Below are 24984 nucleotides of genomic sequence, written 5' to 3'. Positions count from 1 at the left end.
TTCCAGAAGAAGAAGACAAAAAGAAAGGCCATGAGAAAATACTCGAGGAGATAATAGCTGAAAACTTCCCTAAAATGGGGAAGGAAATAGCCACTCAAGTCCAAGAAACCCAGAGAGTCCCAAACAGGATTAACCCAAGGCGAAACACCCCAAGACACATATTAATCAAATTAACAAAGATCAAACACAAAGAACAAATATTAAAAGCAGCAAGGGAGAAACAACAAATAACACACAAAGGGATTCCCATAAGGATAACAGCTGACCTATCAATAGAAACCCTCCAGGCCAGAAGGGAATGGCAGGACGTCCTGAAAGTAATGAAAGAGAATAACCTACAACCTAGATTGCTGTATCCAGCAAGGATCTCATTCAGATATGAAGGAGAACTCAAAAGCTTTACAGATAAGCAAAAGCTGAGAGAATTCAGCACCACCAAACCAGCTCTTCAACAAATGCTAAAGGATCTTCTCTAGACAGGAAATGCAGAAAGGTTGTATAAACGTGAACCCAAAACAACAAAGTAAATGGCAATGGGACCACACCTATCAATAATTACCTTAAATGTAAATGGGTTGAATGCCCCAACCAAAAGACAAAGATTGGCTGAATGGATACAAAAACAAGACCCCCATATATGCTGTCTACAAGAGACCCACCTCAAAACAAGAGACACATACAGACTAAAAGTGAAGGGCTGGAAAAAAATATTTCATGCAAATGGAGACCAAAAGAAAGCAGGAGTCGCAATACTCATATCAGATAAAATAGACTTTCAAATAAAAGCTGTGAAAAGAGACAAAGAAGGACACTACATAATGATCAAAGGATCAATCCAAGAAGAAGATATAACAATTATAAATATATATGCACCCAACATAGGAGCACCGCAATATGTACGGCAAACACTAACGAGTATGAAAGAGGAAATTAATAGTAACACAATAATAGCGGGAGACTTTAATACCCCACTCACAACTATGGATAGATCAACTAAACAGAAAATTAACAAGGAAACACAAACTTTAAATGACACAATGGACCAGCTAGACCTAATTGATATCTATAGGACATTTCACCCCAAAACAAGCAACTTCACCTTTTTCTCAAGTGCACACGGAACCTTCTCCAGAATAGATCACATCCTGGGCCATAAATCTACCCTTGGCAAATTCAAAAAAATTGAAATCATTCCAGTCATCTTTTCTGACCACAGTGCAGTAAGATTAGATCTCAATTACAGGAAAAAAATTGTTAAAAATTCAAACACCTGGAGGCTAAAGAACACGCTTCTGAATAACCAACAAATCATAGAAGAAATCAAAAAAGAAATCAAAATATGTATAGAAATGAATGAAAATGAAAACACAACAACCCAAAACCTATGGGACACTGTAAAAGCAGTGCTAAGAGGAAGGTTCATAGCATTACAGGCTTACATCAAGAAACAAGAAAAAAGCCAAATAAATAACCTAACTCTACACCTAAAGCAATTAGAGAAGGAAGAAATGAAGAACCCCAGGGTTAGCAGAAGGAAAGAAATCTTAAAAATTAAGGCAGAAATAAATGCAATAGAAACTAAAGAGACCATAGCAAAAATCAACAAAGCTAAAAGCTGGTTTTTTGAAAAAATAAACAAAATTGACAAACCATTAGCAAGACTCATTAAGAAACAAAGAGAGAAGAACCAAATTAACAAAATTAGAAATGAAAATGGAGAGATCACAACAGACAACACTGAAATACAAAGGATCATAAGAGACTACTACCAGCAGCTCTATGCCAATAAAATGGACAACTTGGATGAAATGGACAAATTCTTAGAAAAGTATAACTTTCCAAAACTGAACCAGGAAGAAATAGAAGATCTTAACAGACCCATCACAGGCAAGGAAATCGAAACTGTAATCAAAAATCTTCCAGCAAACAAAAGCCCAGGACCAGATGGCTTCACAGCTGAATTCTACCAAAAATTTAGAGAAGAGCTAACACCTACCTTACTCAAACTCTTCCAGAAAATTGCAGAAGAAGGTAAACTTCCAAACTCATTCTATGAGGCCACCATCACCCTAATTCCAAAACCTGACAAAGATGCCACAAAAAAAGAAAACTACAGGCCAATATCACTGATGAACATAGATGCAAAAATCCTTAACAAAATTCTAGCAAACAGAATCCAACAACATATTAAAAAAATCATACACCACGATCAAGTGGGCTTTATCCCAGGAATGCAAGGATTCTTCAATATCCGCAAATCAATCAATGTAATACACCACATTAACAAATTGAAAGATAAAAATCATATGATTATCTCAATAGATGCAGAGAAAGCCTTTGACAAAATTCAACACTCATTTATGATTAAAACTCTCCAAAAAGCAGGAATAGAAGGAACATACCTCAACATAATAAAAGCTATATATGACAAACCCACAGCAAGCATCACCCTCAATGGTGAAAAATTGAAAGCATTTCCCCTGAAATCAGGAACAAGACAAGGGTGCCCACTCTCACCACTACTGTTCAACATAGTGTTGGAAGTTTTGGCCACAGCAATCAGAGCAGAAAAAGAAGTAAAAGGAATCCAGATAGGAAAAGAAGAAGTGAAACTCTGTTTGCAGATGACATGATCCTCTATATAGAAAACCCTAAAGACTCTACGAGAAAATTACTAGAACTAATCAATGAATATAGTAAAGTTGCAGGATATAAAATTAACACACAGAAATCCCTTGCATTCCTATATACTAACAATGAAAAAACAGAAAGAGAAATTAAGGAAACAATACCATTCACCATTGCAACAAAAAGAATAAAATACTTAGGAGTATATCTACCTAAAGAAACAAAAGACCTATACATAGAAAACTATAAAACACTGATGAAAGAAATCAAAGAGGACACAAACAGATGGAGAAACATACCGTGTTCATGGATTGGAAGAATCAATATTGTCAAAATGGCTATTCTACCCAAAGCAATCTATAGATTCAATGCAATCCCTATCAAGCTACCAACGGTATTTTTCACAGAACTAGACCAAAGAATTTCACAATTCGTATGGAAATACAAAAAACCTCGAATAGCCAAAGTAATCTTGAAAAAGAAGAATGGAACTGGAGGAATCAACCTGCCTGACTTCAGACTCTACTACAAAGCCACAGTCATCAAGACAGTGTGGTACTGGCACAAAGACAGAAATATAGACCAATGGAACAGAATAGAAAGCCCAGAGATAAATCCACGAACCTATGGACACCTTATCTTTGACAAAGGAGGCAAGGATATACAATGGAAAAAAGACAACCTCTTTAACAAGTGGTGCTGGGAAAACTGGTCAACCACTTGCAAAAGAATGAAACTAGAACACTTTCTAACACCATACACAAAAATAAACTCAAAATGGATTAAAGATCTAAATGTAAGACCAGAAACTATAAAACTCCTAGAGGAGAACATAGGCAAAACACTCTCCGACATAAATCACAGCAAGATCCTCTATGACCCACCTCCCAGAATATTGGAAATAAAAGCAAAACTAAACAAATGGGATCTAATGAAACTTAAAAGCTTTTGCACTACAAAAGAAACTATAAGTAAGGTGAAAAGACAGCCGTCAGATTGGGAGAAAATAATAGCAAATGAAGAAACAGACAAAGGATTAATCTCAAAAATATACAAGCAACTCCTGCAGCTCAATTCCAGAAAAATAAATGACCCAATCAAAAAGTGGGCCAAAGAACTAAACAGACATTTCTCCAAAGAAGACATACAGATGGCTAACAAACACATGAAAAGGTGCTCAACATCACTCATTATTAGAGAAATGCAAATCAAAACCACAATGAGGTACCATTACACACCAGTCAGGATGGCTGCTATCCAAAAGTCTACAAGCAATAAATGCTGGAGAGGCTGTGGAGAAAAGGGAACCCTCTTACACTGTTGGTGGGAATGCAAACTAGTACAGCCACTATGGAAAACAGTGTGGAGATTCCTTAAAAAACTGGAAATAGAACTGCCATATGACCCAGCAATACCACTTCTGGGCATACACACTGAGGAAACCAGATCTGAAAGAGACACATGCACCCCAATGTTCATCGCAGCACTGTTTATAATAGCCAGGACATGGAAGCAACCTAGATGCCCATCAGCAGACGAATGGATAAGGAAGCTGTGGTACATATACACCATGGAATTTTACTCAGCCGTCAAAAAGAATTCATTTGAACCAGTCCTAATGAGATGGATGAAACTGGAGCCCCTTATACAGAGTGAAGTAAGCCAGAAAGATAAAGAACATTACAGCATACTAACACATATATATGGAATTTAGAAAGATGGTAACGATAACCCTATATGCAAAACAGAAAAAGAGACACAGAAATACAGAACAGACTTTTGAACTCTGTGGGAGAAGGTGAGGGTGGGATGTTTCAAAAGAACAGCATGTATACTATCTATGGTGAAACAGATCACCAGCCCAGGTGGGATGCATGAGACAAGTGCTTGGGCCTGGTGCACTGGGAAGACCCAGAGGAATCGGGTGGAGAGGGAGGTGGGAGGGGGGATCAGGATGGGGAATAAGTGTAAATCTATGGCTGATTCATATCAATGTATGACAAAACCCACTGAAATATTGTGAAGTAATTAGCCTCCAACTAATAAAAAAATTAAAAAAAAAATACATCAAAAAATAATAAAATGATTGTATTACTAAAAGCAATCTACAGGTTTAGTGCGATCCTTATCAAAATCCCAATGACAGCTTTAATAGAAATAGAACAAATAATTCTAAAATATATGGAATGATAAAAGAAGCCAAAAAGTCAAAGCAATTTTGAGGAAAAAAAAACAAGGCTGTAGGTATTATAATCCCTGATTTTAATCTATATTATAAAATTCTTGTAATCAAACAGCATGGTGTTGATAGAAAAACAGACACATATATCAATAAAACACAATTGAGACCCCTGAAATAAATCCACAAATATATGGAAAATTAATTTATGGCAAAGGATTAATCAAAGATCTTAGAATGGACAAAGATATTTTCTTCAATAAATGGTGCTAAGAAAACTGCACAGCCACAAAAAAAGAAACAAACTAGACTACTATCTCACAACATACAAAAAAATCATCTCAAAATAAAGACTTGAATGTAATGCCTGAAACCATAACACTCCTAGAAGAAAACATGCAGTACACTCTTTGACATTGATCTTAGCAATATCTTTTTGAATATTTTCCTCAGGCAAGGGAAACAAAAGCAACAATAAGCTAATAAGATTATATCAAACTAAATAGGACTATATCAAACTTCTGCACAGCAAAGGAAACCTTCCACAAAATGAAAAGACAATCTACTGAATGAGAGAAAATATTTTCGAATCATATATCTTATAAGGGGTTAATGTCCAAACCATTTAAAGAACTCATGTAACTCAACAACAAAAAACCCTAAACAACTTACTTTAAAAATGGAGAGAAGAAGTATATGGATGTTTTTCCAAAAAAGACATAACGATGGCCAACAGGAATATTAAAATGTATCCAAGATCATTAATTATTAGGGCAATCCAAATCAAAGCCCCAGTGAGATATCACATCATGCCCATCAGAATGGCTATTTCTTAAAAGACAATAACAAATTTTGGAAAGGAGTGTGGAGAAAAGTGAACCCTCTTATACTGTTGGTGGGAATGTAACTTGGTATAGTCACTATAGAACACAGAATGGAGATTCCTCAAAAATTAAGAATAGAACTACCAAATGATACAGCTATCCCACTTCTGGATATTATACAAATAACATGAAAATACTAATTCAAAAAAATATATGCAACTCTATGTTCATCACACCATTATTTATAATAGCTAAGATATGGGGAAAAACTTAAGTGCCCAACAATGGATGAATAAGTAAAGATGTGATATATAGAAAGGAATACTACTGTGCCACAAAAAGATGAAATACTGTCATTCATAACAACATGGGTGAACCTTAATCATATGCTAAGTGAAAGAAGAGAAAAACAAATATTGTATGATTTCATTTATGTGGAAAAAAGACAAAAAATAATCAATGAACAAAAAAACAAAATAAATGAACAAATGAAACTAAAACAAAACAAACACGCAGATACAAAGAACAGAGCAATGGTTACCAGAGGGGAGGGAGGGGGCGAAATGAGTAAAAGGAATAAACGGTATGGTGATGGATAGAAAGTAAATTCTTGGTGGTGAGCATGCCATAATGCATACAGAAGTAGAAATAAATAAATGGCAATAACAGCAAAAATTATATTAATAAATAATATCAATTCAAAAAGATACATACATGCCACTGTTCACAGCAGCATTATTTATTTTGCCAAGACATACGCAAGCAACCTACATGTCCATCGAGAGATGAATGGATAAAGAAGATGCAATATGTGTGTGTGTGTGTGTGCATGCTCAGTTACTCAGTTGTGTCTGACTCTTTGAGACCCCATGGACTGTAGCTTGCCAGGCTCTTCTGTTCATGGAATTTTTCAGATAAGAATACTGGAATGGGTTGCTATTACCTATTCCCGGGAATCTTCCCAACCCAGGGATCAAACTTGAGTCTCTTGCATCTCCTGCATTGGCACGCAGATTCTTTACCACTAGGGCCACCTGGGAATCCTTTCTCACTCTGTGTGTGTGTGTGTGTGTGTGTGTGTGTGTGTGTATATACACATATATATATATGGATACATTGTATGGAATACTACTCAAACATAAAAATAGAATGAACTAATGTCATTTGAAGAAACATGGATAGATCTAGAGATTATCATACTAAGTAAAGTAAGTCAGAAAGAGAAAGACAAATATGATATCACTAATATTCATGGAATCTAAAACATGACACAAATGAACTTATTTTATGAAACCTTAAAGAGTCATAGACATAGAGAACAGCCTTGTGGCTGCCAAGGGGGAGTCATGTGGAGGATGGATGGATTGATTAGGAATCTAGGATTAGCAGATACATACTATTATATATCGAATGGATGAACAAGGTCATACTATATAGCACAAGGAACTATATTCAATATCCTGTAATAACCTATAAAGGAAAAAATAATATAATTATTATTAATTTATTCCACAAATAATGAGTACCTACTATGTGACAGTCAGGCATTGTTCTAAGTACTTGGGATATAGAAGTAAATAAAACAGCCCAAAATCCCTCCCTTATAAAGCTTACATTCTAGTGATTATTGTGAATGGTTTTTATATTCTTGGGCTTCCCTGGTAGCTCAGCTGGTAAAGAATCCACCTGCAGTGCAGTAGACCCTGGTTCGATTCCTGGGTCAGGAAGATCCCCTAGAGAAGGAATAGGTTACCTACTGTAGTACTCTTGGGCTTCCCGGATGGCTCAGCTGGTAAAGAATCTGCCCGCAGTGTGGGAGACCTGGGTTCAATCCCTGGGTTGGGAAGATCCCTTGGAGGAGGGCATGGCAACCCACTCCAGTATTCTTGCTTGGAAAATCCCCATGGATAGAGGAGCCTGGCAGGCTACAGTCCATAGGGTCGCAAAGAGGATTTCAACATTAGTAGTAATAAACCAGGACAGATTTCTACTTAAATACCTACAACCTCATAAGTGTTTCAAGGTGCAAATTAGTTGAGGTCATTTCTCTTCCTCATGCAATTCCCAAGCACTTACCCTCCTTGTGGTGAGCCAGGGGCCGAGGTGCTGATCTCTTTATGTGGAAAGAAGGGGCCTTAGTGGTCCCAGGGCCTGGCACAGGTCCATTGCTGGCCTTTGGTATGGCCTTGGTCCCTCCATCCTGCAGCCTAGACACCAACTTCCCCACATCCACCTCGAGGCAGGACTCCAGCTTGACATCTGAAACAAGCCTGCTTGGGGACTTCCTCTCAGGATCTGCTTCCACACTTTTTTGCATAGGCATTTTGGGGTATTGTGGTGGCTTGGGGGATTCTATGCTGCTGATGATAGTACCATTGGGTGTTCTATGTTGAATTTCATCTAGGAAAAGTTGGTGTAGAGGAAAGATTAATGACAGCCTTTATCACCTTTTCATTTTAGACATGTAGGCATAAGATTGTAAAATTATATACATATTCAAAGGAGCTATTGTTATGGAACAAATCAATGATATCCCACAAAAATCAATCTCTACTTACCCCACTTCATGTGGCGACACAGGTCTCATAACACAAGGAATTCAATTCAAGATCTGATTATTTTCATAAGCACAATTCAGCAAAACCACAATATGCCAAGATTATATTACTTTCAAATACAGACATCAGTTAATCCTTAACTATTTCTACTTATCTCAAAAGTTATTTATAAATATCTCCAATATTTCAGTGTAATGTGCTAAACAGAATTTAACTTCTTTTTCCATCCTCAACTAGCCACTATATGGTCTTCCCCTAGCTATTGTTTACAATTTCCTGTGACAAAAGCATATGCTTTTCAGTTGTCTTATGTCTTAATTAAAGCTTTGAGACTAATGAGAGCCAAGGATATTCTCCCTAGAAAAATTAACCTACACAAATACATGTAAAATTTTGAAAACCAATTTTAAGAGATTCATAGATCCCCCTGAATCAGTTAATGAACCCCTAATTGAGAACTCCTGCTATATGGAAATTGTCACGTTTCTTGGTAATAGAAAACCTAGATCCGAGTGTAGTGGTTAAGAACAGAGGTTCTAGTCAGCTAAATGAGACCTGAGAGAGATGTCAAGCAATTAAAACACATGGGTCCTATTTGGATCCTGATTAATTTTTTTTAATGTAAGAAGGAAAATTAGGACACTGACCAGATAGTTACTGCTTTTAAGGAATTACTATTTTGTTTAGTTTTTTTTTCTTTTATGTATGATAATGGTATTGAGATTTTGGTTAAAAAAGGAGTTTTCATCTTTTACAGGTACATACTGAAGCATTTATGGATGAAATGACATGATGTCTGTTTTAGGGAAATGGGTAAGGGTATAAATGAAACAAGATTGGGCATGTAGTTGTAAATGTTGAAGCTGGGCAATATGGACATATGGAATATGTTATGCTGTATGTTATCCTGTATATTTTTTTTTATCAAATATACAATTTCCTTTTACATTTGAAACTCTCCGCAATAAAATTTTAAAAGGACTGCAAGTTCTGGAGCCAGTTGTCCTACTTACCAACTGTGAGATCTTGAGCAAGTTCATAATCTCTCTACTAAAATTTTCTCCTCAGTAAAATAGAAATAATAATAGTACCTACCTCATGAGGTTGTGGTGATGATTACATGAGGTAGTATACTTATTTCAGTGCCTGGTACATAATAAACATTCAATAATTGTTAGTTATTATTTATACTATTATGTTCTCAGTAGGCAGTGGGGCAAGAGTTTCCATGCGGAAAGAAACAGTAAGTCTTGTTTCAAAGAATTTTTCCCCAACAGTTTTCTTTTTCTTGGGAGCTATTTATTGATCACTGCACTGCTGCTACCACCATAAGGGTTAGAGCCAAGGAGTTCCTCTATAGTTCCCCTACTTTGGTCCCAGGGTAGATATATAGCCCTGCTTTTATTAACCCTAGTGCAACTGCCATCAGACTAGTCAAACAAAAAATATCAAAGACTCATTAATAATAATACTATTGACATAGCTCAAAAGTGCCATGTAATTAGATTACATGCTTCCAGAAGATGCCTTGTGGCAGAGGCCATCTAACCGCCAGCACTTAGGATTAACTTCAAGCACATGTACCTTCTATAAAGTATGAAGTAAATTCTTATGTCACACATGAAGTGATATAAATTCATTCTTCCACATGCTTTGAGTCTAACATCTCAGTTACATGTTTGTATCTGAATGCTTTCTTTTGGTGAAGAGACTCTACGAAATTCCATCCCTGTTCTCATTTAGGGAAAACAACAGGGATTGGTCATGCTCTATGGTATCATCACCATCTCAATACAGTAAAAGAAGGTCCAATCTCATAAAGATGATCCACAAACACAGTCTCAGGCCACTACCTTCCACATTGGAAAGGATCTTTTCCTGGCTTGGAAATAGGACATATGATGATAGCAGAAATAGGGATTTGGAGCTAGGCCATTCTGCCAGGAAAAACATTTCAAGGCTCTGGGATATACTGAATAATTATGATAAAATGGTAATAATTATAATAATGACAATGATAATAATAATGATAACAGATACCACTATGTAAACACTTTCTTTGTGTCAGGGCCTGTTCTAAGTGCTTTACAAGGATTATCTCTCATAATCTTCAAAACTACTCTGTAAACTGTTATTAGTCCCATTTTACAGATAAGAAATCGAAGGCCCTAAAAGTCTCAGTGTCACAAAACTAATATGGTAGAGCCAGTTTTCATAGCTTGAAATCTGTTTTCAGAGTACATACTCTTTCTGAAGACAGCATTCATTGCTCCTGTTGGGTAATAAAGCTCAGCATCATCCCCTTTCTCTAACCAGCCATCTATTTCCATGGGAAAACACAAAAGCCAGCTTCAGAAATTGCAGAGAACTAAGAGTGAGTAAGTATCAGGAAAGGAGGCCTCATAAATAGGCAAGTGGCCAACTAGAGGCCTCTCTTCTAAGTGTAGGCAAGTGATGGGGAATAGCTTTAAGAGGTTGCACACTAGTCCAGCAGGAGAAATAGATCAATTATTATAATACAGGTAGAATCATGCAAATAAGCATTATGAGAATGACAGTGCTAGTTCTTTCTGGTGGTGTTGAAGAAAATTTTGTGAAAGAGGTAATTTTGAGCTAGGCCTTGAAGGATTGCAAAAGATGGAAAAAGAGGGAAAGGAAATTTCAAAGAGAGAGCAACTTGAAAGAATGAAAGTTCATGGTTTGTTTAAGAAAATGTAAAAGAAAATATTTAGCATGGTTTGAGTATAGGAACCAATTTTAGATAAAAAGTGTGAGTAAGTTGGAGAAGAGTTATTAAGGTAGGGTGGGGCTATATCATGAATGCCATGTTCAGGAATATGAATTTTATCATTGGGCTGCAGAGGACCATGACTTTTTTTCACAGGAATGTGGCACTATCACATGTGTTTTTTGAATATGCCCTTAGGTTCATGACGAAGAGTAGACTGAACCAGAGAGACTGGAGGAGACTGGATGTAGGGAGACCAAATGGGGGCTGCTGGATCTAAACTGCAGCAGCAGCAGCAGCAGCAGCAAACAGAGACAGATTCAAGGGATATTAACGGAGTGGAATGCACAGGGCTTAGATATGGAGGTGTGAGGGAGTCCATGATGATAGTGAAAGGAGTCATTATAATATTATATATGAGGGGAATAACAAGTTTAGAGGTAAGATAATGAAATGCTACTGGCAAAGAACAGTGGTGAGTAGAGGGATTTGTTCTTTCTCAGAACAGCGTTCAAAGAGGTTATAGGAAGTACAATATTACAGTAAATGAATGAGCTCTGGAATAAGACTAATGCAAGTTGCTTCTCTATCATTCATTAGCTGTGTGAATTAGGCAAACTACACACCCTCTCTAAGCCTCCAATGCTTTCTCTATGAGAAGTGATGAGGATTAAATGAATATGAATTCACACCCATTTAGGATGGCTAGAATTAAAAGATAACAAGATATGGAAACAACCTAAGCATCCATCAGTAGATGAATAAAGACTTTGTTTGTTTGTTTCAGCCTTAAAAAAGAAAGATCTCTTGCCATTCATTTGCTATAATATGAATGAATCTAGAAGATATTATGCTAAGTGAAATAAGTCAGACAAATAAAGAAAAAAATTACATAATTTCATTTATATGTGGAATGCTTAAAAGTCAAATACTTAGAAGCAGAGAGCATAGTGGTTACCAGGAGCAAGAGGATAGAGAAAATGGGGAGATGTTGGCCAAAGGATACAGAGTTGCGGTTATATAGGATGAATAAGTCTAGAAATCTAATGTTTACCATAACGAGTTTAGCTAACAATACTGCATTGAATAATGGAAACTTGCAAAGAGAGTGGATTTCAGGTACTGTCATCCAAAAAAAAAAATGTCTATTAGTTTGACTGTAATAATCAATTCACTATGTATGTGTGTATTAAATCATCACTTTGTGTAACTTGAACATATACAATTTTACTAAATCAAGACACAAAAGACAATGCTGGCGAAAATGCAGAGAAATTGGAACTGTCATACCTTATTGGTGGGAAAGTAAAATGGTGCACCTGATTTTAAAAATAGCTTCAAAATGATTCCGCGAAGATAAAATATACAGTGATTGTATGACCCAGAAATTCCACTCCTATATATACACCAAGAATCACTGAAAACATACATCCACATAAAGATCTGTGCATAAATGTTCATAGCAGTATTATAGCAAAAAGTGGAAACAATCCAAGTATCCAGCAAATGATGAATGATAAACAAAATGTGTTATATTCATATAATACAATATTGCTCATTCATAAAAGGGAATGAAGTATTGATACATGCTTCATAGTGGATGAACCTTGAAATCATTATCCTAAGAAGCCAGTCACAGAAAGACCACAGATTGTATGATTCCATTTATATGAAATTTTCTCAGAATAGGCAATCCATAGAGACAGAAAGTAAATTAGTGATTATCAGGAATGAGGGAGGAGGGGAGTATTGGGAGGTACAAGGCTCTTTTTGGATGATGAAGATGTTCTGGAATTAGACTGTTGCACAAGCTTATGAATATTCTAAACGCACTGACCTACCCTTGAAAAGGGTGAATTTTATGTCATATGAATTATATCTCAGTTAAAAAAAAGTATGGCTAAGGTAGGTGATCCCATTGGTGAACTTATGGCATGAAGACCTCATCACACAGAGGGGCAAATTAAGACCCAGAATAAGGAAATGACTAGACCAAGTTATTCAGCAAGCTAGGAGCCAAGATGAAGTTTACCTCAGGTCTATCAACACCTAGTTCATTCATTAATTACACATATTTATTGAGGACATATGATATGCCGTATACTATGGGATACAGAGTGAAAATTTTCTGCTAGCATAGAAATTATATTTTCTGATGTGTATTTGGGGAGATTGTGAATAGACAAATAAGTGAGTTCATCCAATTAAAATGAGATTATGGAACAACAGGGTAAGCATTGAATGTTCCCTTTCACTTTTCCCTAAATGCTATATCATCTCCTAAGGAGGTGATCCCTTAAGCTGGGTGATCTTTTTCTCTTCATTATTCCCTCTACACTCACTCATTTATTCTACAAGTATTTACTGAACACATGCAATATATAGGAATTGTTCTAGAGGCTGGTGATGAAAGTGGATCTGACATTCTATTGAGAAAGACAGACAATAAACATGTGATTAAATATTAATGGCAGCAAGTGATATGAATAAAATAAAGCAGTTTAAAGGACAGGGAGTAATGGAGGAGGAGAAAGATCTATTTAAATAAAGTACTCAGAGAAGGTCTCTATGACGAGATGTCATTTAGCAGAGATCTGAATGAATGAGTGAAATTGCATAATTCTGGAGGAAGACTGTTTAGGACCAAGAAAACAGCAAATGAAAAGGCCCTTGGGTAAGTTTGACATCTATAAGAAACAGCAAAACCAGTGAGATCAGAGCAGAGAACAAAGGATACAGAGAGATAGTGAAGTTCAGAAATGAGATAAAAAATGTTATGTGCGGACCATATAATGCAAAATAAAATGTAAATTTTCTTCTAAAAATTAAGAGAAGTCACTGGAAATTTAGATCAGAGGGAATGATATGATATGATTCAAAATTTTAAAAGATTGCATATCTTACTGGCTGCCTCAGAGAACAAACTGTTGTCAGGCAAGAAGAAAAGTAAAGATAATAGTTTGGAAGCTTCTGTAGCCACTCAAGTAAAAGATGATGCTGGCTCAATTAGTAAGGTAGCAGTAGGAATCAGTAGGTTCAGCATATAATGTGCACATAGAGCTAACAGGAATTGCTGATGAATTAGGTATGAGGGAAAAAGCAAAGAGAATATTCAAAGATGATCCGAAAGTTTTTGACCTTACCAACTAGGTGACTGGTATTGTCAATTCATCTGGGCTGAGTGAATCACAATCTGGAATCAAGGTTGCTGGGAGAAATATCAACAACCTCATATATGCAAATGATACCACTTTAATGGGAGAAAATGAAGAGGAAATAAAGAGCCTATTGATGCAGGTGAAAAAGGAGAGTGGAAAAGCTGGCTTAAAACTCAACATTCAAAAAACTAAGATCATGGTATCTTGTCCCATCATTTCGTGGCAAGATGGGGAAAAATGGAAACAGTGGCGGATTTTATTTTGGGGGGCTCCAAAATCACTGCAGATGGTGATGACTGCAGCCATGAAATTGAAAGATGTTTGCTCCTTGGAAGGAAAGCTATGACCAAACTAGACAGCATATTAAAAAGCAGAGACATCACTTTGCTGACAAAGGTCCATATAGGCAAAGCTATGGCTTTTCCAGTAGTCATGTATGGATGTGAGAGTTGGGCCATAAAGAAGGTTGAGCGTCAAAGGCCTGATATTTTCAAGTTGTGGTGCTGGAGAAGAAGTCTTGAGAGTCCCTTGGACTGCAAAGAGATCAAACCAGTCAGTCCTAAAGGAAATCAACCCTGATTATCCATTGGAAGGACTATTGTTGAAGCTGAAGCTCCAGTATTTTGGCCACCTGATGTGAAGAGCTGACTCATTGGAAAAGACCCTGATGCTGGGAAAGACTGAAGGCAAAAGGAGAATGGGGTGGCAGAGGATTAGATAGTTAAGATAGTGTCACCGACTCAATGGACATGAATTTGAGCATACTCCAGAGACAGTGGAGGACACAGGAACCTGGCATACCACAGTCCATGGGGTCACGAAGAATTGGGCATGACTTAGTGACTGAACAACAACAAAAATGTTACCAATTACTTAGACGAGGGAGACCAGAGGAAAGCCAGATTGAGGAGGAATAGGGAATCTAGGGTATTTGTACATTTTAAATTTGAGATTTCCTTGAGTCATCTAAGGAGAACTGTTGTGCAGTGAGTTTAAGATGGGAAGAAGGAAGCTAATACTCCCAGATATGCAAATTTGGAAATCATCCTCATGTTTAAAAGATATTTAAAGCTGTGAGACAATGCAATCATGCAGGAAACAAATATAGACAGAAAGGCAGACTGAGAAATACAAAACAAAACTCTGGGACCTTCCAACATGCGGAAATTGAGAAAAGAAGGAAAACCAAGAGAAGACTGAGATGGAATGTCTAGTGAGGTAGAAGGAGAGTTTGGTGTCCTGAAAGCAAAATGAATAAAATGTTTCAAGAAGGAAGAATTTCAAGAAGGAAGAAGTAAACTGAAATGCTGCTCACAAGCTGAGTATGGTAAGAATAGTGGAGTAGCACATGGAGATTGCTGGTTATCTTGACAAAAAAATGGTCTCCAAAGAGTACTGAGGAGAAAGACCCATTTAGAATTGGTGCAGGTTCCATACTAACAATTATTCTACTCAATGGCACTTACTTATCTATCTGTCATCTATTTCCATTTAGCCTATAAACTCCTTGAGGCCAGGGATGATGTCTTAATTCCACCTAACACAGTACTTACTCAATCCATGTGAGCTGATTTTCTCTCCAACGTTTTGGGATAAAATTGACAAACATTGTATATGTTTATGGTATCCAATATGATATTTTGATATATGAATATATTGTTAAATGAGTACCACACTCAATCTAATTAACATATCAATTACCTCACATAGTTTCCATTTTTTTATGTGTGATAAGAACAGTGAAAATCTACTCTTTTCATAAACTTCAAGTATACAATATAGTATTATTAATGACAAACACAGTGTTGTATCATATTTCCAGAATGTATTCATCCTGCACAACTGAACCTTTGTACTGTTTGATCAACACCTCCCCATTTCACTCTTCTCCAAGTCTCTGGCAACCACCATTCTATTTTCTGCTTCTATGAGTTTGACATTTTTAGATTTCACATATAAGTGAGATCATGCAGCATTTGTCTTTCTGTCCTTTGTTCATTTCATTTAGCATAAAGTCCTTCAGGTTCATCCATGTTGTCACAAATTACACACTTTCCTTCTTTTTATCTAAGCTGAATAATATTCCATTGTGTGTGTGTGAGTCTGTGTATTTCTGGGTAAGTATCTGTGTACCTCTCACATTTTCTTTATCCATTCACCTGTTGATAATTCACTTTGATATTTCCATATCTTGGCTATTGTAAATAATGCTGCAATGAACATGACAGGGCAGATATCTTTTTGATATACTAATTTCATTTCCTTTGGATATATATTCAGAAATAGAATTACTGGTAGTGGTTTTTTTTAATTGACAAAGTTGGTAAATATTATTCTATAGGCAACCAAAAAGAAGTAGCATGATCACAAAATATGAAGAATTATTAGTAAGTGGCATGAGTGAAACAAACTAAGGGCAGAGACAAACAACCAAGGAGAGCCACTTTGGGTGTGGCTAAGGGGGTTCTTTTGGGGAGGTAGCATTTATCTGAACAAGGTCTCAGGACCTGAAGCATGAGAATGACCCAGTCATGTGAAGGCACAGGGGAAAGTGTCCAGCAAAGGGAATAGCAAGTGCAGAGGCCTGGGTTATGAGGGCATGCTAGAGGTCTTGAAAGAACCTGATATACCTGGAGGATAGGGATGATTTATGTATCAGTGGTTCATTCCTGTGTGTTATTGCTGAGTAGTATTCCATTGTATGTATATACCACAATCTGTTTGTTCATTTGTCAGTTAACAAACATTTAGGTTGTTTACAGCTTTTGGCTGGTATGTACAAAGCTGCTATAAATATTCAAATGTTAGTCTTTGTGAAACCATGTTCTGACTGTTTTTTGTTTTTCTTCTTGTGTATGTGTCATGCTTTCTTGTTTCTTTACATATCTCATATTTTGTATTGAAAACTGGATAGTTTAAGTAATATAGCATCTCTGGAAATCAGATTCTCTCTCCTCCCCAATTTGTTGTTGTTGCTATTTGTTTTAGTTATTGTTGTTAGTTTGTTTACTGACTTTTTCCACCCATTTCTGTTAAATCTTTATCATTTGTCGAGTGTGGCCACCAAAGACACTGCTTAGTTAGCTTTTTGGTTAGCTAATGATTAGGCAGAGATTACTTTAAAACACCAAGCACAAATATGATTCCAAGTCTTTGAAAAGGGGTTTTGTATGAATGTTTGAGCATACTTTGGACACTCAACCAGGCATTTGACAAATTTATATGGTAGTTTATTTTCAATTTTTTGAGAAATCTACATACTGTTTTCCATAATAGCTGCACTAATTTGCATTACTACCAACAATGTAAAGGAGTTCCCTTTTCTCCAAGTTCTTCTCAACACTTATGATGTTTTGTCATCCTAAGAGGTGTGAGGTGATATCTCATTGTTGTTTTGATTTGCATTTCCCTGGTGATCAGTGATGTTAAGCAACTTTCCATGTATCTGTTGACCATTTATGTCATATTCTAAGAAATGTCTGTTTAGGTACTTTGACCTTTAAAATTTGGGTTAATTCTTGAGTAGTATGAGTTCCTTATTTATTTTGGATGTTAATCCCTTATTAGATATATGGTTTGCAAATATCTTCATATAGTTCTGTAGGTTGTCTCTTCACTTTCTTGATTGTTTCCTTTGCTGTGAAGAAGCTGTTTAGCATTCTGCAATCATATTTGTCTATTCTGCTTTCGTTGCTTGTACTTTTTGAGTTATATCCAAACAAATCACTGCGCAGATGAGACAATTCCAAGTAGCTTTCCCCCTACACTTTCTTCTTGTAGTTTTACATCTATAGGTCTTACATCTGTGTCTCTAATCCATTTTGAGTTGATCTTTGTACATTGTGTGAGATAAGGATCCAGTTTCTCTGCATGTGGATATCCATTTTCCCCAATACCATGTATTGAAAAGACTATACTTTCCCATTGTGTAATCTTGACCCCATTGTCAAAGGTTAACTGACCATACATTTGTGTACTTTTTCTAGGCTCATTATTCTATTTCATTGGTCTATATGTCTTCTTTTATGCCAGAACTATACTGTGTAGGTTACTATAGTTTCATATTATATTTTAAAATCAGAAAGTGTGATATCTTCAAATTTGCTCTTCTTTCTCAACATTGCTTTGCATATTTGGGGTCTTTTTATTGAAGTTTATATAAAACATAACAGTCTGTTTGAAACTAGCAAAGTAACATTGACTATATACAATAACTGTACATTTTACTTTTTCCTACCCCTCCATTTTATGTTATTGATGCCATAATTTATAGATTTTTAGATTGTGTATCCATTAATAAATTATTATACATAAAGTAATTTTAAATACTTTTGTATTTTCACTTTCATACTAGAGTTAAAAGTGATTTACACATCACTATTAAAGTAGAATATTGTGAATTGGGTTATATTCTCATCTTTAAAAATTTGGATTATAATTTCAGGTTTTCATATTGTTTATGTCCACTAATTTCAACTTGAATACCCATCATAGTCAACAAAAGAGTCTGAAATACAGTACTTGGATGCAATCTCAAAAATGACAGAATGATCTCTGTTTGTTTCTAAGGCAAACCATTCAATATCACAGTAATCCAAGTCTTCCCTGACCAGTAATGCTAAAGAAGCTGAAGTTGAATGGTTCTATGAAGATCTACAAGACCTTCTAGAACTAACACCCCAAAAAGAAGTCCTTTTCATTATAGGGGACTGGAATGCAAAAGTAGGAAGTCAAGAAATACCTGGAGTAACAGGCAAATTTGGCCTTGGAGTACAGAATGAAGCAGGACAAAGGTTAATAAGTTTTGCCAAGAGAATGTAATGGTCATAGCAAACACCCTCTTCCAACAACAGAAAAGAAGACTCTACACGTTGACATAACCAGAATCAGATTGATCATATTCTTTGCAGGCAAAAATGGAGAAGCTCTATACAATCAGCAAAACCAAGACTGGGAGCTGACTGTGGCTCAGATCATGAACCCCTTATTGCCAAATTCAGACTTAAATTGAAGAAAATAGGGAAAACCACTAGACCACTCAGGTATGACCTAAATCAAATTGCTTAGGGTTATACAGTGAAAGTGAGAAATAGATTCAGGGGATTGGATCTGACAGACAGGGTGCCTGAAGAACTATGGACAGAGGTTTGTGACATTGTATAGGAGGCAGGGATCAAGACCATTCCCAAGAAAAAGAAATGCAAAAAGGCAAAATGGCTGTCTGAGGAGGCCTTAAAAATAGCTGTGAAAAGAAGAGAAGTGAAAAGCAAAGGAGGAAAGGAAAGATATACCCATTTGAATGCAATGTTCCAAAGAATACCAAGGTGAGATAAGAAAGCCTTCCTCAGCGTTCAATGCAAAGAAATAGAGGAAAACAACAGAATGGGAAAGACTAGAGATCTCTTCAAGAAAATTAGAGATACCAAGGGAACATTTCATGCAAAGATGGGCACAATAAAGGACAGAAATGGTATGGACCTAACAGAAGCAGAAGATATTAAGAAGAGGTGGCAAGAATACACAGAATTATATAAAAAAGATCTTCATGACCCAGATAATCACGATGGTGTGATCACTCACCTAGAGCCAGATATCCTGGAATGTGAAGTCAAGTGGGCCTTAGAAAGCATCACTACAAACAAAGCTAGTGGAGGTGTTTGAATTCCAGTTGAGCTATTTCAAATCCTAAAAGATGATGCTGTGAAAGTGCTGCACTCAATATGCCAGCAAATTTGGAAAACTCAGCAGTGGCCACAGGACTGGAAAAGGTCAGTTTTCATTCCAATCCCAAAGAAAGGCAATGCCAAAGAATGCTCAAACTAGTGCACAGTTGCACTCAATTCACACGCTTGCAAAGTAATGCTCAAACTTCTCCAAACCAGCCTTCAACAGTACATAAGCCATGAACTTCCAGCTCTTCAAGCTGGATTTAGAAAAGGCAGAGGAACCAGAGAATAAATTGCCAATATCCGTTGGATCATTGAGAAAGTGAGAGAGTTCCAGAAAAATATCTACGTCTGCTTTATTGACTATGCCAACGCCTTTGACTGTGTGGATCACAACAAACTGTGGAACAGTCTGAAAGAGACGGGAATGCCAGGCCACCTGACCTGCCTCTTGAGAAATCCGTATGCAGGTCAGGAAGCAACAGTTAGAACTGGACATGGAAAAAAAGACTCGTTCCAAATCAGGAAAGTAGTACATAAAGGCTGTATATTGTCATCATGCTTATTTAACTTATATGCAGAGTACATCATGAGAAACACTGGGCTGGATGAAGCACAAGCTGGAATCAAGATTGCCTGAAGATCAATAACCTCAGATATGCAGATGACACGACCCTTATGGCAGAAAGCAAAGAAGAATTAAAGAGCCTCTTGATGATAGTGAAAGAGGAGAGTGAAAAGTTGGCTTAAAGCTCAAAATTCAGAAGACTAATATCATGGCATCTGGTTCCACTACTTCACAGCAAATAGATGGGGAAGCAATGGAAACAGTGACAGACTTTATTTTGGGGGGCTCCAAAATCACTGCAGATGGTGACTGCAGCCATAAAATTAAAAGACACTTGCTCCTTGATAGAAAAGTTATGACCAACCTAGACAGCATGTTAAAAAGCAGAGGAATTACTTTCCCAACAAAGTTCTGTCTAGTCAAAGCTATGGCTTTTCCAGTAGTCATGTATGATATGAGAGTTGGACTATAAAGAAAGCTGAACATTGAAGAATTGATGCTTTTTTTTTTTAACTGATGCCTTTGAACTGTGGTGCTGGAGAAGACTCTGGAGAGTCCCTGGGACTGCAAGGAGATCCAACCGGTCCATCCGAAAGGAAATCAGTCCTGAATATTTATTGGAAGGTCTGATGTTGAAGCTGAAACTCCAATACTTTGGCCACCTGATGCGGAGAACTGACTCATCTGAAAAGACCTTGATGCTGGGAAAAATTGAAGACAGGAGGAGAAGGGGACGACAGAGGATGAGATGGTAGATGGCATTACCCACTCAATGGACATGAGTTTGAATAAGCTCCAGGAGTTGGTGATGGACAGGGAGGCCGGGTGTGCTGCAGTCCATGGGGTCGCAAAGATTTGGACACAAATGAATGACTGAACTGGACTGACCCTCTTTTAGCATGTCTTATTTATTTACTTATTTTATTGAAGTACAGTTGATTTACAATGTCGTGTTAGTTTCAGATGTACAGCACTGTGATTCAGTTACATATATTCTTTTTTATTGGAATACAGTTCCTTTACACTGCTGCATCAGTTTCTGCTGTACAGCAAAGTGAATCTGCCAAATGTTTACACATATCCCCTCTTTGTTAAAATGTCCTTCCTAGTTAGGTTACCACAGAGCAATGAGTGGAGTTCCCTGTGCTATACAGCAGATTTTCATTAGTTATCTGTTTTACACATAGCAGTGTATGTATGTCAATCCCAGTCTCCCAATTCACCCTACTTCCCTTTTCCTCCTCCCATACATTTGTTCTATAAGTTAGTGTCTTTATTTCTGTTCTGCAAAAAGATCAACTATACCATATTTCTGGATTCTGTGTATATGCATTAATATATGGTATTTGCTTTTCCTTTTTGGCTTACTCTCCTCACCTTCAGATTACTGCCAGAGTTACTGGTCCCTTTTTGATTCCTCTTTTCTTTTTTCACTTCTTTCAATCTATTCAGTTGCAAGGACAGTTTTCTTTTCTTTTAGTTGTCCACAGTCTTCCACTAGTGTTTAGCAGGTGCTCTGTAGGAATTTTTACATTTGTATATGTATTCCTGATGTACTTGTGAAGAGACATGAATTCTACATCCTTTTATTCCACCATCTTGACTCTTCTCTCTCTCTCTCTCTCTATACACACACACACACACACACACACACACACACACACACCTCTATTAGATTCTTTTCCCTTATAGGTTATTAAAAAGACTGAGTGCACTTTCTTGTGTTATACAGTAGGTCTTCACTGGCTATCTATTTTTTTTTATTTTAATTAAAGGATAATTACAACATCGTGATTTTTTTGGCCATACATCAACACATATATCTATTTTATATATAGTAATGTGTATGTGTTCTGGTATTTCCATCTCTTTCAGAATTTTCTAGTTTATTGTGACCCACACAGTCGAAGGCTGTGGAGTAGTCAATAAAGCAGAAATAGATATTTTTCTGGAACTCTCTTGCTTTTTTGATGATCCAGCAGATATTGGCAATTTGATCTCTGGTTCCTCTGCCTTTTCTAAAACCGCCTCATTTAAAGAGCTGACTCATTGGAAAAGACCCTGATGCTGGGAGGGATTGGGGGCAGGAGGAGAAGGGGACAACAGAGGATGAGATGGCTGGATGGCATCGCCGACTCGATGGGCATGAGTTTGAGTAAACTCCGGGAGTTGGTGATGGACAGGGAGGCCTGGCATGCTGCGATTAATGGGGTCGCAAAGAGTCAGACATGACTGAGTGACTGAACTGAACTGAACTGAACTGAATGTGTATGTGTTAATCCCAACTTCCTAATTTATCCCTCCCCCACTTTCCCTTTTGGTTATCATAGGTTTGTTTTCTATGTCTGTGGGTCTATTCCTGTTTTGTAATTATGTTCATTTGCATCTGTTTCTTTTTTGAGATTTTACATATAAGCAAATTTCATATGACATTTGTCTTTCCCTGTCTGGCTTACTTCACTTAATATGCTATCTTTTAATATTTCTTTTGAACCAAGTCTATTGGTGATCAATTCCTTCAAGTTTGTTTGTCTGGAAAAGTTTTCTCTCTCCTCATTTCTGAAGGATTACTTTGTCTAATATGGTATTCCTGATTGGAAGTTATTTCCTTTTAGTACCTTGAAGATATCATCCCACTTTCTTCTGGACTGCAAGGTTTTAGATGAGGAAACTGCTCATAGTATTATCAGAGTTTCCTTTTATTTGATTATTTGCTTTTCTCATGGTATGTTCAAAATTCTCTTTGTCTTGGAATTTTGAGAATTTTATAAAAATGTGTCTTTGCTAAAATCTCTTTATGTTTAGGTTATCTGCATTTCTTTGGGCTTCAAGGATCCAGGTTTTCAGTTCCTCCTCCAGATTTAGGAATTTTTTTGTCATTATTTCTTTAAATAAGCTTTGTGCCCCTTTTACTTTCTGTGCTCCTTCTGTGACTCCCTCTCATATGTGTATATTGGTTTGTGTATGGTGTCCCATAAGTCTCTTTTATAATCTTTTTTCCTTTTGTTCCTCTGACTGGATAATTTTAAGTGACCTGTCTTTGAATGCAGTGATTCTTTCTTCTCCTCAGTTCCAGAATTTCTTTTTGGTTCTTTTTTATGATTTCCATGACTTTCTTGAACTTCTCATGCATCATTTTCCTGATTTTGTTTAGTTGTCTGAGTTCTCTTGTAGCTCACTGGGCTTCTTTAAATGATTATTTGGAATTCCTTTCAGACAGTTCACAGATATCCATTTCATTAGGGCCAGTTCATGGTGCCTTATTTTGTTCTTTTGGTGGTGTCATGTTTCCCTGATTAATCCTCAGCCTAGTGGCGTTTAGTTGGTGTTTCCCTATTTGAAGAACTAGGCACATCTTCCCATCTTTATAGATTGACTTTGGCAAGGAAAGCCTTTTATCCATCAGCACAACCATAGATTCTGTGTAGGACACCTGGCAGGCTCCACAGGTGAGCTTGCTGCTGGAGTCCTTGAGTAGGCTGATCTGGTGCCTGGGTCAGTGAATGGGCAAGCTTTCAGCCTGGATCTGCAGGGGATCAGCCTGGATCTTGAAGCCTAGGCCCAGGGGGCTAGCCTGGCACTGAGACAGACCTGGAGGCTTGGTCCACAGAAGACTGGACTGGAAGCTGAGCTGTGGTTACATCCTGGTGATTAGAGCCACAGGGCCAGCTTGGCATGTGTTGGCCCTGGATTCTGGGTCTTTAGGGGCAGGCTTAGAGCCTGAGACTGCACAGAATGGCCTAGTACTGGGGCAGGTCTAAAGCCTAGCTTGGGAGAGGCTGGCCTGGAGTCTAGAAAAACAGGGGATGAGTTGGTGCTTGGGTTTACTGGGGTGGGCCTGGTGCTGCAGTCCAAGGTAAAGTTGATTGCTCCCCTCACTCTCCTTTCTCCATGTGGAGGGGATCTCTCCCTGGACTACATAGTGTGAGCTTTGGGGAAGGATGACATGGGTAATATGAGAGTGTCCTTTCTAGCGTCTGCAATGCACTTTTTTCTTATTTCTGTACTCCACCCAGGTATTCTTATCTCTCATATGGATTCCATAGCTCTCATTGAAGGACTTTTCTTGCATAGATAGTTGTTTGAATTCATTCATGTTACTGTGAAGGGACAAGCACTAGAAACTCCTATTAAGCCATCAGTCCCCTGTGTTAGCAGAATTTTATTTAAAATCTCAGAATATTCAAAAAACACTTTGAAATTCACCTATTTCAATGTATTGAGGTACAGATTTAAGAACACCTTGTATCTCCCACTGACCTGCTAAAGGAAAATGATTTTACAGATTCTTCTGTAAGTTCATTAGGATGGGTTCATCTCTGTCCTATCCATTGCCAAAAGACTAATTCACTCTTTGGGCACAAATTTTACAAACCTTGCCTTGCCTGGCTCAGGACCCAGAAAAAAATCTACCTTTACATGGAAAAAAAATATTGTGCCTCCACTTCTGCTTTTCAATATACTTTTTATCTCCAGTCACAATTAAGAAGATAAGGGTAAACTTTAGTACTGACCTTCACTTTCATCCAGGGAAGAAGTATAGACAACTGTCCTTTCCCTCAGCAAGCGCTTTGAAATTGTAATTGGTTTGTGTCTTCTTGCTGTTACTCGAGGTGGAGGCACTGGCGGTGCAGTACTTTCCTCAGGTGGACCTGAATAGATCTGCAGAAGGGGA

General features: G+C 37.2%; 1 protein-coding gene across 7 annotated transcripts in view; it reads right to left on the bottom strand.

Annotated features, from left to right (window-relative positions):
* Positions 1-24984, bottom strand: part of OPHN1 (oligophrenin 1) — a 630229-nt gene that overhangs the window by 42509 nt on the left and 562736 nt on the right. For 6 of the 7 annotated variants that reach the window (XM_043895948.1, XM_043895943.1, XM_043895945.1 and 3 more), the window contains 2 exons: positions 24824-24971; positions 7708-8031 (listed from right to left, as the gene is read on the bottom strand). In XM_043895948.1, coding sequence (XP_043751883.1) covers positions 7708-8031; positions 24824-24971 — 472 coding nt within the window. The remainder of the gene's footprint in view (positions 1-7707; positions 8032-24823; positions 24972-24984) is intronic. The other variant, XM_043895949.1, reaches the window with a different exon arrangement.

The sequence above is a fragment of the Cervus elaphus genome, chromosome X, assembly GCF_910594005.1.
Source record: "Cervus elaphus chromosome X, mCerEla1.1, whole genome shotgun sequence".
NCBI classification, from domain to species: Eukaryota; Metazoa; Chordata; class Mammalia; order Artiodactyla; family Cervidae; genus Cervus; species Cervus elaphus.
Note: the sequence above shows the minus strand (reverse complement) of the source record. Positions and strands in the feature narration are given on the sequence as shown.